This window comes from Colossoma macropomum, unplaced genomic scaffold (assembly GCF_904425465.1).
Source record: "Colossoma macropomum unplaced genomic scaffold, Colossoma_macropomum, whole genome shotgun sequence".
Taxonomy (NCBI): domain Eukaryota; kingdom Metazoa; phylum Chordata; class Actinopteri; order Characiformes; family Serrasalmidae; genus Colossoma; species Colossoma macropomum.
This window is the reverse complement of record NW_023494784.1, coordinates 28335338-28351000: the sequence shown is the minus strand read 5'-3', so window position 1 is coordinate 28351000 and position 15663 is coordinate 28335338. Positions and strand designations below refer to the sequence as shown.

Here is a 15663-nt window from a genome sequence, read left to right as displayed (position 1 = left end):
CTCACGTAACCAGCTTGGATGGTAAATGCAGATCTGAATTTTATGTTGCTAAATTTCAGCAAATCCTTTACATTTTAATTTGATATGAATCCAAATTACATCATAAGTTCCTTACTCACATGCCCTTTCTCTCTTTCTCTCTCGTTGTGTCTCTGTCTCTCTCTGTAGATCTGTCCTGTGGAGGATGCTATGAAGAGCACTCTGCCTGACTCGTTGCACATCTTCAATGCCATCAGTGGCACTCCCACTGCAGCCAGCATCCAGGGCCTCCCCAGCTCCTCCTCTGTGGTCTGAGCTTCAGCCTGCACTGAATGGGGATCTGTAGCTTTTTTCCAAAAGCCATGTGCAGATATTTTCCCTCCTGTTCCCTGCTTTCTTACCCAGGCCTGTCTGCGGAGTTGTGTATGAGGACACTGTGTCATCTAACAGCAAAGTGAGGAGTTCTGTCAGCTGCAACACTCAGCAGCGTCACAGTCTGCGTCTCTCTGACCCAGCAGAGAGCTGCTCCACAGCGACCCTGGAAGAGGAAGTAGACTAGCGTTTTGTAAACTAGTAGTTAAGGGGACTGGGTGGGAGAAGGTGATGTTAATATGGGCATGGGAAGTATTTTTAGGATTTTTTTTTTTTCCTTTCTACCCCAATCTGACCGGGGATCTGAGTTACTGTTTCCTGTGGAGACTTTTACACATTTTACCCTTCATCAGCCAAGTATTTTTTATTGCTGTTTTAATTAGTTTCATTGGTTCTTTTTTGTCATTTCGATTTTAACTCTGTGATACTATGTGTACAGAATTCCAGTTTCACATGTCTTACAAAGGGTCTGCTTGACTTCTCTTCTTCTATTCTGAATCCAGCCTTGCCATTTTTATATCAAAGAAAAAGTAAATGTTATTGTTCAACACATGCGTTTCAGACAAACTTACAAAGAGACATTATTCACCTTAAATCACTTCAAAGTCTTAGAGATTTTTAAAGCCATGTTATAATGTAAGTGTATTGTTCTGAGTTGTTTATTATTGTGTATATATAAATATCTAAACAGAGTGCAATATGTAGCAAGCTGAGCTCTTGCTGTGTTTGATACACTGTAAGAATGGTGTTGATCCTTCTTGCCAAAGAGCAGAGGAGAGGAGCCAGTGAAGGAGCAGACACACGTACCACATTAGTGTTCCTTTCAATGATTATCATTTATCTTTTATATTCACGATGGGGATTTTTTTCAGTCTCTATTTAATACAAAGTCACTGTTCTGCTGTATTTAAACTAAAATGTCCCCTTTTAAATAAAAATCACACTTTTCAAACCGTTTAGTCTGGGTATTTTTTCTTAAACATTCATATAGGTTGCGTTTTCAGAAATGTACAAGTTCATGGCTGCTGATTTCAGATGTGCTGTTTAGACAACTCATGAAAATGTTAATAGAGTACAATGTTAATAAAAACCTTTGTGTTCTTCAAATAAAAATGCATTTAATGACCTAAAATCATTTTTGATTGAACAGTAGTGGAGAAATTAACAGCATGATTATAGATTCAGGTTTACTGAGTAAGGTCATGTTGTTTTGGGACTGTTTGAGTAATAAAGTTTAGAGCTTTTTACTGTATACGTCAAAGGAGAGTTGTGCTGTGCGTTGAGGTCTCATCGTACATGGCCTTCATACTTAACAAACAGAGACCATTTCAATAGTAAAATCTTTTTTGTATCGGTTTTCCTCAAAGTAGGATGGTTGGGTTTCTCTCCTTTTAAGCTTCACTGTTATTCAGATACACATTTTTTCAGCCTCCCTCCATCACTTCCTCTCACTCTGCCTGTATCTTCAGAAAATCATAAACATCATAAACAGGGCCACAGTCCACTCTAATAAAGGGCTGTTCACTTTTACACAGGGGGTTCTGTACTTACACCAATCTTTCCATTCCTGAGCACTCAGCACGTCACACGCAGCCATGGCAGGTAAGGAGGACACATGTACACTATATTATTGTTTATAGCTGCATTTTCAGTTTACTTGATGTATATCAAGTAATTGCATTTTATAATTTATTATATTATGTATTATTAATTTAACAGACAGAGAGGAAAATGGTGTTAAGAGAGCAAAATCAAAGGTGAGACTGTTGTACATTGTTATTTCTTTTTCTCTTATTTGAAGATCTCTGGCTTGTAGCCTCTTTAAGGGATGCTGTAGTTTTGTGAGATTTGTCTTTAGCTTGTTTTATTTAATGAGATTATTAACTTTACAGTTACTATAAGCTCTGGTTCTGGGTGGGTGATGTTTGATATTATTGGCATCTCTATTCTGAGGAATCAATTATTCAGTCAGTCTGTGTGTGACTAGGCTTTATTATCACTACATCAAAAAAAGGCCAGTGAGGAAAAAATATGAATTGTGTGTTCTTTCTTCTATATTTTCAGCTCCTATTCAAATAATTATTTTACTTAATTATTTCTTCTGTCTTTTTCCCTCTTTATGATTGATCTTGGGAATCTAATGCCAAAACAGTCACTAAATGTAATAATATTAATGAGAACAATAATAATAATATTAACAATAACATCAGTGCTAATAAAAACATAAGTGTTAGCACAGTTTGGATTTTTTTTTGTTTGTTTTTGTTTTGCTTCAACAATACATTCCCTTTACGTTTGTGAGGTTACTGAGTTTACTCACATTAGGAAACTGATTATGATTTCTATAAATAAATTTGTAACACAAATCAACAGCAGTTTTTACTTTATTAACATTTATTAACAGTTTTTACAAAAAAAATATAATTAAGATAATTAGTAAAGTTAATGCCTTGACTTAAACCTCTAACATAAACAAGCAGAAAACCTTGGGCTTTTTCCACTCTGTTCAGGCTAATCAGTGGCAGTAAAGGATCCTACTAAGTGACCCAAAATCTATAAATATACAAGTTATTATCTCACTTTTAAGCAGCAGAGCTTTTGAAAAAAATCTTAAGTTCATTTAAAACGACACATTATCATTTTAGAAGGTCTGTTTTTCATTTCCAAAGTTTAGCAGGGTTAGAAGGCACTCAGAGTTTCACTTACCAGGATTCAGATCACTGTTCTGTAAGAGTATCTCTTTCAGGTTAGAGATTCCACCACTTTTCCTACCACTGATAAAACTTAAAGTATATTAGTGTACATCATCAGTGAGGTTTGCATGTTTCACGAGTCCACGTGAATAAACTAACAAACAAATAAAAGCTGCAACATACCCCTCAGCACAGATCGATTCGCTGGTACCTGTATGTGCTCATATATTCTGACATTGGACAAAGAACATGTGGTTTTCTATGAAGTAAAAATACAATAACGCTGCAGTTTTGTCTTTGCTTGTGCGCGTGCAGTCGGCGGAATGCTGTGGATATCCGGTCAGCATTTTCTTCATCGTTGTCAACGAGTTTTGTGAAAGATTCTCCTACTATGGAATGCGAGGTGAGTGCGTTTGATCTGAGGGACCATGAACAGATAAACAGACTGCAGAAAAGCACAAGGCAGAAATAATAGAGACGCATCCAGCATCGGGCCGGCCTGTGTTTTTCTTTCGAAGACATTTCTCATAAGAGCTTCCGCAGACCAGCGTCTAGTTCTGCTAATTTGTACTTAATAATGCTGCTAACAACCAGACTACACCTCGCTCTGTGTGTGTGTGTCTCCCTCTAGCGGTGCTGGTGCTGTACTTCAGGTATTTCCTGCGCTGGGATGATGATCTCGCCACCTCCATCTACCACGCTTTTGTGGCGCTGTGCTACCTGACTCCCATCCTGGGGGCCATTGTGGCAGACTCCTGGCTTGGCAAGTTCAAGTGAGCACTCGTTTAGTGGAACTAATACTGATAATAATAATAATAATAATAATAATAATAGTTATATATATATATATATATATATATATATATATATTTTGTAGTACCTTCCTTATATGTAATTCAAAGGGCGTCACAAACGGTTAAAAGACAAAAAAAAGATTCAAAAAATATAAAAACAACATAAAAAATGTGGTCAAAAACAAAACAAAATAAATACTAGTACAACTACTACTATTATTATTATTATTATTATTACTACTAGTAATAATAATAGTAATAATCTAACAATAAAAAAAGTAAAACTAGTACTAATAATAATAATAACAAAAAGTAAGAGAAAACAATGAAGCCATGAAAAATCAAATTTCAAAAAGTATGCCTAGCTGCTACTAATGTGCTGATGTTGCCTAATTTCAGTTCAGTACATTTATATTTTATTGTTAACATTTGGATCACTAAGCAAGCCTGCAGTGCACTGATCTGACAATGATAGTGACAGACAGTTCGTGATGTGTGATGGTGCTGAGCTATTTAAATCCAACAGCACTCTGTGTTGAACATTTCTTCCTCCAGAACCATCATCTATCTGTCCATCGTGTATGCCATCGGGCAGATAGTCATGGCAGTCAGTGCCATTAATGACATCACAGACGCAAACAGAGACGGCACGCCGGACAACATGGCTGTTCATGTGTGAGTGACTCCTTCACCGTATTCCTCTTACTGCGGCTACCTGTAAATGCCGCAGCACTGCATTTATAATGAATGCATCATATACCACTTCTTAATGACCTCTAGGGATGAGAGGATATGCAAACTTATTTTCACTTAGAAAATCAGCAAAAACATCTTTTCTCTTCTGTCACAGGACCTTGGCTATGATCGGCCTGATACTCATCGCTTTTGGTACTGGAGGCATCAAACCATGTGTATCTGCATTTGGAGGAGATCAGTTTGAGGACCACCAGGTCTGACCATTAAACATTAAAATTTTCCTCAACTCAACACTCCTGTAGGAACATCAGCTGCATTAGATAGCATAGCATGCTTTCCTTTACTCCTAAGCACAGTGGACCCCAAACCTTGGCCTGGAGTGGGCCTACTCATGCCCTCATACACCTGATCTGGCCTGAGTGGAAGCAGTTATGTTAGAGCAGGAAAACACAAGAAAGAGCAGAGTAGAGCTACTCCAGGACCAGGATTGGAAACCACTGGCTGTGCTAGGCTTAAATAAAGACAAAAAAAATCTATTTTGGCCAAAATGTGAGTGCATCATTAAATATAATAATTAAATATTATATAATTGTTTATAATATTCCAAAATTGATGCAGTTGAATGAACACCTTCAGACAGATGTGTATCATGATACACTGATGCATTTGTACACACCCTGTTCTATGCTTATTTGTGTATGTTGTACATACTGGCTGAATGATCTGCTTCCTTCTCTTGTTTTAACAGACGAGACAGAGAAGTACTTTCTTCTCTGTGTTTTATCTGTGTATTAACGCTGGCAGTCTCCTGTCCACTCTCATCACCCCTATACTCAGAGGTAGGCCACAGTCTGTGTAGCAGCTGGACTGTATGCAAAATATTTATATTTCCTTATCAAACTCATTTTAACATCTGTGCACAGGTCAAGAGTGTGGTATTCACACTCAGCAGAAGTGCTACCCGTTGGCTTTTGGTGTTCCTGCTGCCTTGATGGTGGTCTCTCTGAGTGAGTCTGAATGCATGTGCATGAACCCCAAAGAATAAATCTCATTTTGCTCCTGCAAACCTTAAATGCCATGTAAGCGCAGATTGCTGAAGTGCTGGGCAGTATTGATAAAATTCATTAACGCAATATTTAATAACAATAAGTTAGCATTAGTAAAGTAAATAAACCCATGCTTCCTGAGTAGGGGACCATCATAATATATTCCAAAATTTAAATAAAATAATATATTCAGTGCTGTATTAAAGCATTCTGGGGCTCTTCACAAAGACTGTCTTGGGGCTCCTACCTCACTACTATCGAGGCACAAGGGGACTATTTAACAGCAAAATTTACAACCTAAATTAATATTCACAGCAACTGCTCTCTCATTGTCTCTAGAAAGCCAGCAAGGTTAATGTACAATAATGTTATATACAGCTACAAGACAGTGTTAAGTTGTACAAGGTGAAATTATAAAATGAACGTAGGCTAAAGTTGAAGGTGGCAACAAATGCAGTGTAAAGCAAACCTTGCTGTGAAAGGACTTATAATCATAATAAACCTGACACAGCTTGTTTTGATTGGACCATTTTGTTTGTTTGCTTTTCTTAAAGTTATGCAAATAGGATTTTTACATAGTATAAATGTTAATCAGACAGAATTCCCAAATATAATATTTATTTAGTATTTCTAGATTTTTCAGAAGCACCCGGCAAGTGACTTACATTGTATTTAAATTTTTGTAAGCTATCAACACAGCTACAACTAAAAGTCAGTGTTGTTGCATGACGCTGGTATAGACAGAATAATGCTCAGCACTAGATTTATATATAAAGAGAATGCTTCAGTTTAAGACTGTACTAGTATGTCGTTCTGTGTGTCTGCAGTTGTGTTTATTGCTGGCAGTGGGATGTACGTTAAAGCTGCACCCCAAGGCAACATCATGCTGGATGTGTGTAATTGTATTGGGGTGAGTCTGCTACACTCATACAAGACATATCTTACAGTTTATCACTGTTAACCCCTTACATGGACAGGGCCGCTGGCAGGCCCAAAGTTTTATTACACACTTCTATAACCTAAGAATAGCTCAAACAGTTTGCACTGAAGTCCCTGTAGTTACTGAATTATAAGGGGTCAATACGCACTGCTGGTATAGACAGTGAGATTAAGCCAGACTTTAAAAGTCTAGATTTGAATATAATCCTTTCAGTCTCTTGGTGGACTTGCTAGTTTCAATTAAAATGAAAAAGTGAGTGTACATCAGTATACAGCAATAATAAGAATCTGTATTCTCTCCTCAGTTTGCTATCAAGAACCGTTTCAGACACAGGAGCAAGAAACACCCGAAGAGAGAGCACTGGCTGGACTGGGCCAATGAGAGATATGATGTATGTCCACACCCTTTCTAGCCACTCAGTTATCTCACATACCTTGTTACGAAACGTGTGAATTCACTGATGTGTTAAAAAGACTGTCACGATTACTTGATAAAACTGATCATTAATGATTTTGAAAAGTGATTAAAATATGCTTTCTTGATGAATTTGCAATTTTCATGGCAATTATTGATTAATCATTAAAATAGTCATTAGATTACTGAATTACTAATATAATTATTAGTGTCAGTCCTAGAATGTAACAAAGCTAAGAACACATGCAACACAACACATTCTCTCTCTGTGCTCCAGAAACTCCTCATTGCTCAGATTAAGATGGTGCTGAAAGTGCTGTTCCTCTATATCCCTCTCCCCATGTTCTGGACACTGTTTGACCAAAAGGTAACATTGACACCTTGTGCATGTTTTGATGACAAATCAATGATTAAAACTATTCTTACTGCATTAAACTCTGCTGAAAAGGCCTAAACGATTATTGTTTTTATTATTTGGTCTACAGGGCTCCCGCTGGACCCTCCAAGCCACCACCATGGACGGAACCTTTGTAAGTTGTTAAACTCATTACTCCACATTCAGCACAAAGTGTATCTGATATGGGTGTAACTTTGACTGAACAATGATTTGATTTAAATGTATGTAATTAGCAAATGATTCAATGCATTTTATATATATTGTTGCTGTCCAAAAAAAAAATCTTCATTTTGCTGTTTTTCCTTTATTAACATAATTTAAGAAAATCAGCTGCTCTTTACGATGAGTGCAAATATCATTATGAATGGACCAATAGAAATGCTCCAAAATTGCAGTGAAACAAAATCTCTTTATATTAACTTACATTAAAAGTGAAGAATGTGTTTGTCTTCTCCTGTAAAGTTGTCATTTTAGAGATGCTTGTTTTTCTTTGGACAATGACAATAAATACAATATCCAAATGTTACTGGAGGAACTTCTTACAAAGTGTTGTCATATAGACAATGAAAACATGTTTATGTTTAAATTTTATTTTTACATTTGAATTGGCCAAATGGTGTAGGCCCAAAAAATGAGTGCATACCTTATTGAATATTATTCTAGCATTCACGATGCAGTTGAATTGACACCTCAGTTAATTGTACTTTAACATAGCATCTGATCATTATGCTTCATCCCTGTTTTTGGCCTCTGTCCACAGGGCACCCTCATTCTGCAGCCAGACCAGATGCAGGTGAGTCCCTCTTTAGAGTCTGTCTCTGACTACAGCTTGGCTCGAGTACATTTTCACACAGTGTTACCCTGCTGAACATTACTTTGTCTTGTGCAGACTGTCAACCCCATCCTGATCCTGACTTTAGTGCCCATCATGGACAGAGTGGTCTATCCCCTCATCAGAAAGTGTGGCTTCAACTTCACGTAAGACCCCTCTTTCTCAGATCATGTCTGGAAATTCGACTTATCCATGTCATTTTCTGTATCATAAACATTATTTTTATTCTCATCCTATAGTCCTTTGAAGAGAATGACAGTTGGGATGTTTTTGGCTGCCATGGCTTTTGTCTCTGCTGCTCTGGTCCAAATTCAGATAGATGTGAGTGTGAATTAAAAGACATCAGTGTTTCTGATTCAGACCAGGTCTATGATAAAATCACTCTCAAAGTAGTGGATGTGATTGTGCTAAAACCCAGAGACTACATCTGGTAGCCACTTTATGCAGAACCCCTAGTGAAAAAAGTCTTTTTTTTTTTTTTTTAAATATGTAGCAAGCTTTATTTAATATTATATGTACAAAGGTTTTCTGAACTTTAACATCAACACTGCAATAAGAATTTGTTGTTTTAACTAAAATGTGTGAACATGGATGGCTTAAAAATTTTAAACTTTTATTATATTGACAGAATGTAAGACAGATTATAGTTCTGTTAACTTTCCCTTTGATGTGCAACTAGCACAACATTAAGCAGCACAACACAGAAAACATGAATTACTAGGTGATTGTATGTTTTACCAGAAGTGGTGATACATACGATTCTTAGTCTCAGCTTTTGTTAGCTGCAGTGTGCCAGGTTAGGCGCAAGCGTGGACATATATTCAGACCACAATTTAAAACATTGACAATTTATTTTAGATTTTTGATAGAAATATTTGTTTAATCAGAGTAACAATAATAAGTCACTGATCTCTGAACTATATAACTACTTTCAGAACAAAACCCTTTATCTCCAAAATGAAAACTTTACAGGAGATAGAAAAAATTCTTTTAATGTAAGTCAGTCTAACCAGACTTATGTCCAAGTTATTTTGGGCCTTTTCTTTTGGTCCATTCTTCAGAATTTTACACACAATGTAAAAGCCAACAGGCATTTTCACATTATGTCAAAAACTGAAAAACGACTAGGTTTTGTTCCGACAGCAACAATATGCATTTTACTTGCTTGAAAAAGTGTTTTATTACACCAGTGTACACATTTTTGCTTTTGCACAATGAAAGCATTTATAGATTTGATGAATTCATGACAAGTAGAGTAAATTAAAAGGTAGATTTTCCTCTCTGCTTAGAGGGCTAAAACAGAGTTGTAGGTTTGAGAATATGTTAGAAATCATGGAGATCTTGTCTCATTGTAATTAAATTAATCCATTTCTTTCCCAGAAAACCCTGCCAGTTTTCCCATCCTCCTCTGAAAGCCAGTTAAAGGTAGTAAACATGGCCAGCAGTCAGATGGAGGTCACCATCTCTCCACAGGATCCCATTGTGTTGGGCTCTATGCAGGTACACACATCCTGTATGCTCACACGCAATCATTCACAAACTTAATACACTCCCTCTAAACTCCCTCCAGAGGAAAAACAGCAAACAGCAAACAGCTGATTAAACAGCAAATGGTACTGTATAAAAGTCAGAGACTTCCTTCATCCTTCATTTACCAAATCTCCATTCAAAATGGAAATTAAGCATAAGTTATTCATTTTTCAGCATCAGAAAAAGGCAGAAAACATATATTTAACATGGCTACGGGTTTTCATTATAAAACAGCAGGAGCACAGCTCTTGGTCTCAGTTCTCAAACAACTGATGAGGTTAGCTTCTGCTTTGCTGAAATGCAAACTTGCAGCCACACCAGCCCTTTGTGGACAAGATTGGACACCCCTGACACACGAGTGCATCAGTATTGCATGTATTGTTATTGCAAAACATCACATCTATGTAATGGTAACTTTATAGGAGAAAGAAAAACCATACTGAACTTTAATACAATGAGATTTTGGACCATTCACACAATATAACGGCCAGTTGCCATTTTCAAGTGAATTAAAAAGTAATAAATAAAACAGCAAAAATAATGCACTCTCAAGGTTTTGATATGGCAGTGATGATATATTGTATGATTTATTGAAGACTGAGCAATAATCCCAACTATAAAATGTAAAAAAACAAAAACAAAAAAACTCTGATAGCCTGTTCTGTATGGTGTCTCTACAGGCCAGTGACTACATGACATTTTCCACTTCAACAATTACAGTGTCTTTGAACACAAATCCACCCATCATTAAAATGTTCCCCCTGAGTGATAGACAGCGCCACACTCTGATCATCCCGGCCGACCCTAACACTGCGTATATGGTGAGAGTAACGCTTTTGTTCTTCTTCCATTATTGAGATTTCAGAACATAATTGTGAAAAATAACCTAATTTCTCTTCCTTCTCAGACATTCGATATCACTTCCAAACCAGAGCAAGGCAGTAATGCCATCAGGTGAGCATAGTCTTTAATAATAACTTAAATGTCAATACTATCATTTTGGCATTAACAAGCTAATGAAGCAGTTTATAGAAAACTTGCACTTTACAAAAAAATAACAATATGATAGCTAGAGGTGTGTAGTGACTAGTTCTATTAATCAATATTTCAAAAATACCCAGAAAGGTACAAATTCTTCACAACTTTAATTTGCATACATGTACTTTCTTGAGTATTTTTGAAATGTTAATGCTTTTACTTACAAATCTGTAAGGAAAATAATCTACTTTCCACTCAGTTACAATTTAGTTACATTAAGTTGCTGCTTCCTTTTTTGTGTTTATTTCATTTTGTTATGTTAGCAATAGCATCTGTACCCCTTTGTGATCTCACCTCTGACTTTTGAGGTTCATAATTTTATTTTAGGCTAAAAGTGCATCAAAAGGAGAAAAATAGCACCTAACGAACTTCACTTTCACGCTTATAGATGCTGGATGTACCACTGTTCCACTGCAGTTCTATACATTACTTATTACTTCATTTTTTCTTCTTTTCTGACCTGCTATTTGTACTTCTAAAGTTGTTTTTTGGGTACTTACTTACTATAATCTTGAGTCAGTATTTCACTGTGTAACAGGGCTTTCACATGAGGCTTAGACTCATGTACCCACTCTGATGATAACTAATTGACATAGACTGTGTCCTAAGTTAACAAATCAGTTTACTACATGGGGTGTGAGTGATCTGTGTGCTGGCTGAACAAAACATCTTACTAAATATCATCAACAAATTAATTTTCCACCTTGTACAGATTTGTGAATGGCATGAGTGAAGAAGTCAATGTTTCATATTATGGATTCAGTAGACAATCTCCGGTTTCAGACTACGTCTTCCTTTCACAAGGAGAGTAAGTTTAGCTTTATATTAATTTCTGATGCTTTAAGAAAACTTTAGTGCTCATATTTCTATTATTGAACTACGTTTTCTGGTGTATAATCTCAGGATCAGTAGAGTTCATGCTGGTTACATTTTTCCCTCAGGCGCACATTCAACATCAGTAATTCTGTGCAGTCATGTACATTCTCTAAGAAGTTCGGGTTTGGAGCTGCCTACACGTTCCTCATCCCCAGCACACTTAACTGGACAGACAATGTGCGTATTGAATTTGTTATTATAGTATTATAGTAATGATTGTATCTGCTGCAATATGATGGGCTGTAGAGACCAAAAGATGTAGAAGCACCAAATTTGCTAGCATGTGCGTTATTTCCCCCTCCCTCATATATTCAGACAAATGAAGTGACCCTGATTAAGCTGAAGGCAGTTCTGTAGCTCTAAACTCATGGGCTTTTAGCTGGATTTTGACTGGCTTATCAGTAGCCAATCAGCATAATCGTCTACTACCTCTGCACTTGCTTCTAACCTGTAATATTTCTAATCTGGGGAGCCATAGATTATGTATTACTGGATATTTATTATTTTTTAGCAGTTTATGGTAGTCATCCCCTAGTCCTTCATCAGTGGTCACAGGATGCTGCCCACAGGATGCTGTTGGCTGGATATTTTCCGTTGGTGGACTATTCTCAGCCCAGCTGTGACACTGAGATGTTTAAAAACTCCAGCAGCCCTGCTGTGTCTGATCCACTTGTACCAGCACAACACACACTAACAAACCACCGTGTCAGTGTCACTGCAGTGCTGAGAATGATCCACCACCCAAATGAAGCCTGCTCTGTGATGGTCCCATGGGGTGACTGACCATTGAAGAATGGGGTGAAAGGGAGCTTACAAAGTATGCAGTGAAACAGACAGACTACAGTCTGTAATTGTAGAATTAAAAAGTGCAGCTGTAGGGTAAATGGATTTCATAAAATGGACAATGAGTGTAGATACAAGGTAGATGTACTTAATGAAGTGGCCAGTCGGTGTATAAACAAGGTTTTCAAGGCCTTATCATTTTTCTGCAACTGTCAATAGTTTGCAAAACACTTTTTGAGACATAGTCATTTAATCATCTCAAAATAGGACTTGAAACAATCTGGGGTCCGAAAGTTAATTAAGTAAATGGTTATTATATATAAGATTTTTTCCCCCAGTATGAACAGCATGTGTTGATTAAACGTCATAGTCAATAATATAGAAACTCAGTAAGTTAGCTTGATCATCACCATGCTTTACACAAACGCTTGTAAATACAAAATTTAAAAATACACAGCTTTACTTGTCATTTATTTTTCGTGTGCTAAAATGCTCCTTACTTGTTTATAGTGCTTGGACCCCAGGGATTTCCACTTCACAATGTATTTACTCTTCTTCTTGAAAACATTCCCTGATCAAACTGTACCAGGACACATTGATTATACTGACCCACTTTTAATAATGTTTTCCAAGGCCACACAGTCATTTTATTGCACTTACATTTCAGGTGTCATTATCTCCATAACTATTAAATATACAGTGAAATTGCCATAACAGTTGAAGCATAGCGAGCATTCGAGTTCTCCGCAGAGCCCATTCTGACTTGTCAGTGTTGTAGTTCTTCAACGTATCTGAAAGATGAATTCTGCTGACCTCTATCTGTGTCTGTGTTCTCTATACGATCTCTATATGTACTGATGTAACTAATTATGAACTGATGTAACTAATTACTAACCAACTAGTTAATAGCAATTTTAAATAATATGATAACTAAATGGCATGAATTGTGTTAACTGTCTGGTGTATATGTGGTCCGTACAGTGTGGTACCTCTGTAGTTGAAGTGGAAGACATCAAGCCCAATACTGTGCACATGGCCCTGCAGATTCCTCAGTATTTCCTCATAACAGCAGGAGAAGTGGTCTTCTCTGTCACTGGCCTGGAATTTTCATACTCACAGGTATTGTTTAATAAGTGTGTGGTTGACTGATTTTATTTAGGTAAATATTTTATTAGGTAAATATGGCACTTGTCCAAGGTGTGTTCTTTTTAACATCAATATGTTCAAAATGATGTAAAGTATACAATATGCACACACAACTGCACACCGTTTATTCTGTATTAAATATAAACTATATGTACATGGAATAATCTTTGACCATTTTGGAAAGTAAGCCTATAGTTAACAAACTACATCGCTTGAGAGAAGATTTTTTTTTATCACAATTATCATTAATAATACATTATGTTATTTACTGAACACTGGAGTATTTTATCACACTGCATTTTGCTGCTGTTTTCTAAAAGTAATACATGACTCTGCCTTACATTATGCCTTATGTCAGCATATTGCTTTATTCTCAACTATGTCCACTGAACTGAATGATTTCCCTCCCTGTTCAGGCACCCAGCAACATGAAGGCAGTGCTGCAGGCTGGCTGGCTGTTCACTGTTGCTGTGGGCAACTTCATTGTGCTCATTGTGGCAGAGCTGGCAAAGCTGCCTGACCAGGTGCTGCATCTACAACTACACCATCTTAACACATACACACTTTGTCCAGCCCAATTGCAGAAATACCTTAACATTTACACAAAGTCTGTGTATGATATCTAAAAATGAAATTTCAGTTAATTTAGTTTTTAACTCTTAAACCTGTGTGTGTGTGTGTGTGTGTGTGTGTGTGTGTGTGTGTGTATGTATGTGTGTGTGATTTTTACTTCTCTCTTCCTCCACAGTGGGCAGAGTATGTGCTGTTTGCCTCTTTGCTAGTGGCAGTGTGCATAGTCTTTTCTATAATGGCTTGCTTCTACACCTACATCAACCCTGCTGAGATTGAGGCCCAGTTCATGCAAGGAGATGAAATAGATCCAGAGGACAAGGAGAAGAAAGCCATAGAGCTGGAGAGAAAAGACTTTGTGCAGCAACAAAATGAAAAAGTTGGCAAAACTAAAATGTAAACATCAGATTTTGGTTTGTGTACCATGTAAACCAGTTGCATAAGTCATTATAGTTTTGTAAGAGCTGTTGCTTTTATAGATAAAGTTGCTTAAAGACAACAGTGGAAATGACTATGATAAATTGTGAAATCGTGTTATCAGATAAGGATAGCTGGCCAGTGTTTGACTCTTTTGTGGTTATAACTCCTGTTCTGGCCTTTTCTTCCCATATATTATTGATCTAATGTATATTGATAAGAAGATGTCATTGTGTTCAATTTTATAAGTTATAAAGAAGTCAACTTTCTAATGATAATTTTAAAAACACAAAGATATACTCTTTCCTGGAGGTCATGATTGAGACTCTAAAAAACTTTTTTCATTTGAGCCTCAAACCTCTTTTATTTTCATGGACCTGCTGCCTTTGGTAGTACTTAACAAAAATGCATAAATAAGTATGTGTACTTCAGAAAATCACCAAATAAAATTCCCCTTAAGTAAACTACTATAAAACTACTATATTTTGCATTTAAGTAAAAATTAGAGACATTTTAACCTACTGCAGGATAAAATATTTAAAAATGCTCTGTATACAGTTGTACTTGCTGCAAGTTTGCATGAAATATCAATTTGCCTTTTGTACTGACAAAACTAGTCACGTGGTATCCTGGATAACCACTGTTTAATTGCTTTTTTTAATGAAAATCAGGTTAAACATGATTGACAAAAATATCTACCCCCCCAGCAACTACTACAACCTTCACTAGAAAGTAAAATTTACTCACTTTTTATAGGATTATTCACCCTGAGATTATGACTATATGCATTGAATTATTAAACCCTTGCAACAAAAAACAGTATATGTGACCTATAAGCATAGTCTGGCATTGTTTGATGTCCTGTATTTAAAATAAAGGGATCACTAAAACGGAAATAAAGCATATTTTGGCTTTTTAATGTAAAATGTTCTATAAAATAACTTGTAATCCAAAAAAGTTGAAGTGGTTAATATATGTTTCTCGAGGGAGGCTCAATTCTGCACACCAGTTTATATCAAAAACAAGTAGCTATTAAAGTACAAGACATAAGGGGCGGGGCTAGATTAGGTCTGTCTCCACCCTGGACCAGTGGCACAACGATGAGAATAGCTGGATTTGAACTCCATCACCTGGACTTTT

General features: G+C 36.6%; 2 protein-coding genes across 10 annotated transcripts in view; both read left to right on the top strand.

Moving 5' to 3' along the window:
• The window catches only part of zmp:0000001200 (dedicator of cytokinesis protein 9), a 110173-nt gene extending 108865 nt beyond the window's left edge, over nucleotides 1–1308 (top strand). For all 9 annotated transcript variants that reach the window (XM_036567236.1, XM_036567245.1, XM_036567257.1 and 6 more), the window contains one exon: nucleotides 169–1308. In XM_036567236.1, the coding sequence (XP_036423129.1) occupies nucleotides 169–294 (126 nt within the window). In that variant the 3' untranslated portion in view covers nucleotides 295–1308. The remainder of the gene's footprint in view (nucleotides 1–168) is intronic.
• Nucleotides 1309–1856: 548 nt separating this feature from the next.
• Nucleotides 1857–14618, top strand: slc15a1a (solute carrier family 15 member 1a). The gene is made up of 23 exons (XM_036567268.1): nucleotides 1857–1953; nucleotides 2071–2108; nucleotides 3360–3447; nucleotides 3676–3817; nucleotides 4394–4513; nucleotides 4689–4788; nucleotides 5283–5373; nucleotides 5458–5541; nucleotides 6408–6490; nucleotides 6825–6911; nucleotides 7212–7301; nucleotides 7420–7464; nucleotides 8092–8124; nucleotides 8221–8309; nucleotides 8403–8484; nucleotides 9544–9663; nucleotides 10374–10514; nucleotides 10601–10647; nucleotides 11444–11539; nucleotides 11673–11784; nucleotides 13372–13509; nucleotides 13953–14060; nucleotides 14285–14618. Exons 1-23 carry the CDS (start codon nucleotides 1947–1949, stop codon nucleotides 14504–14506), a joined length of 2163 nt encoding a protein of 720 aa, XP_036423161.1. The 5' UTR covers nucleotides 1857–1946; the 3' UTR covers nucleotides 14507–14618.
• Nucleotides 14619–15663: the final 1045 nt, after the last annotated feature.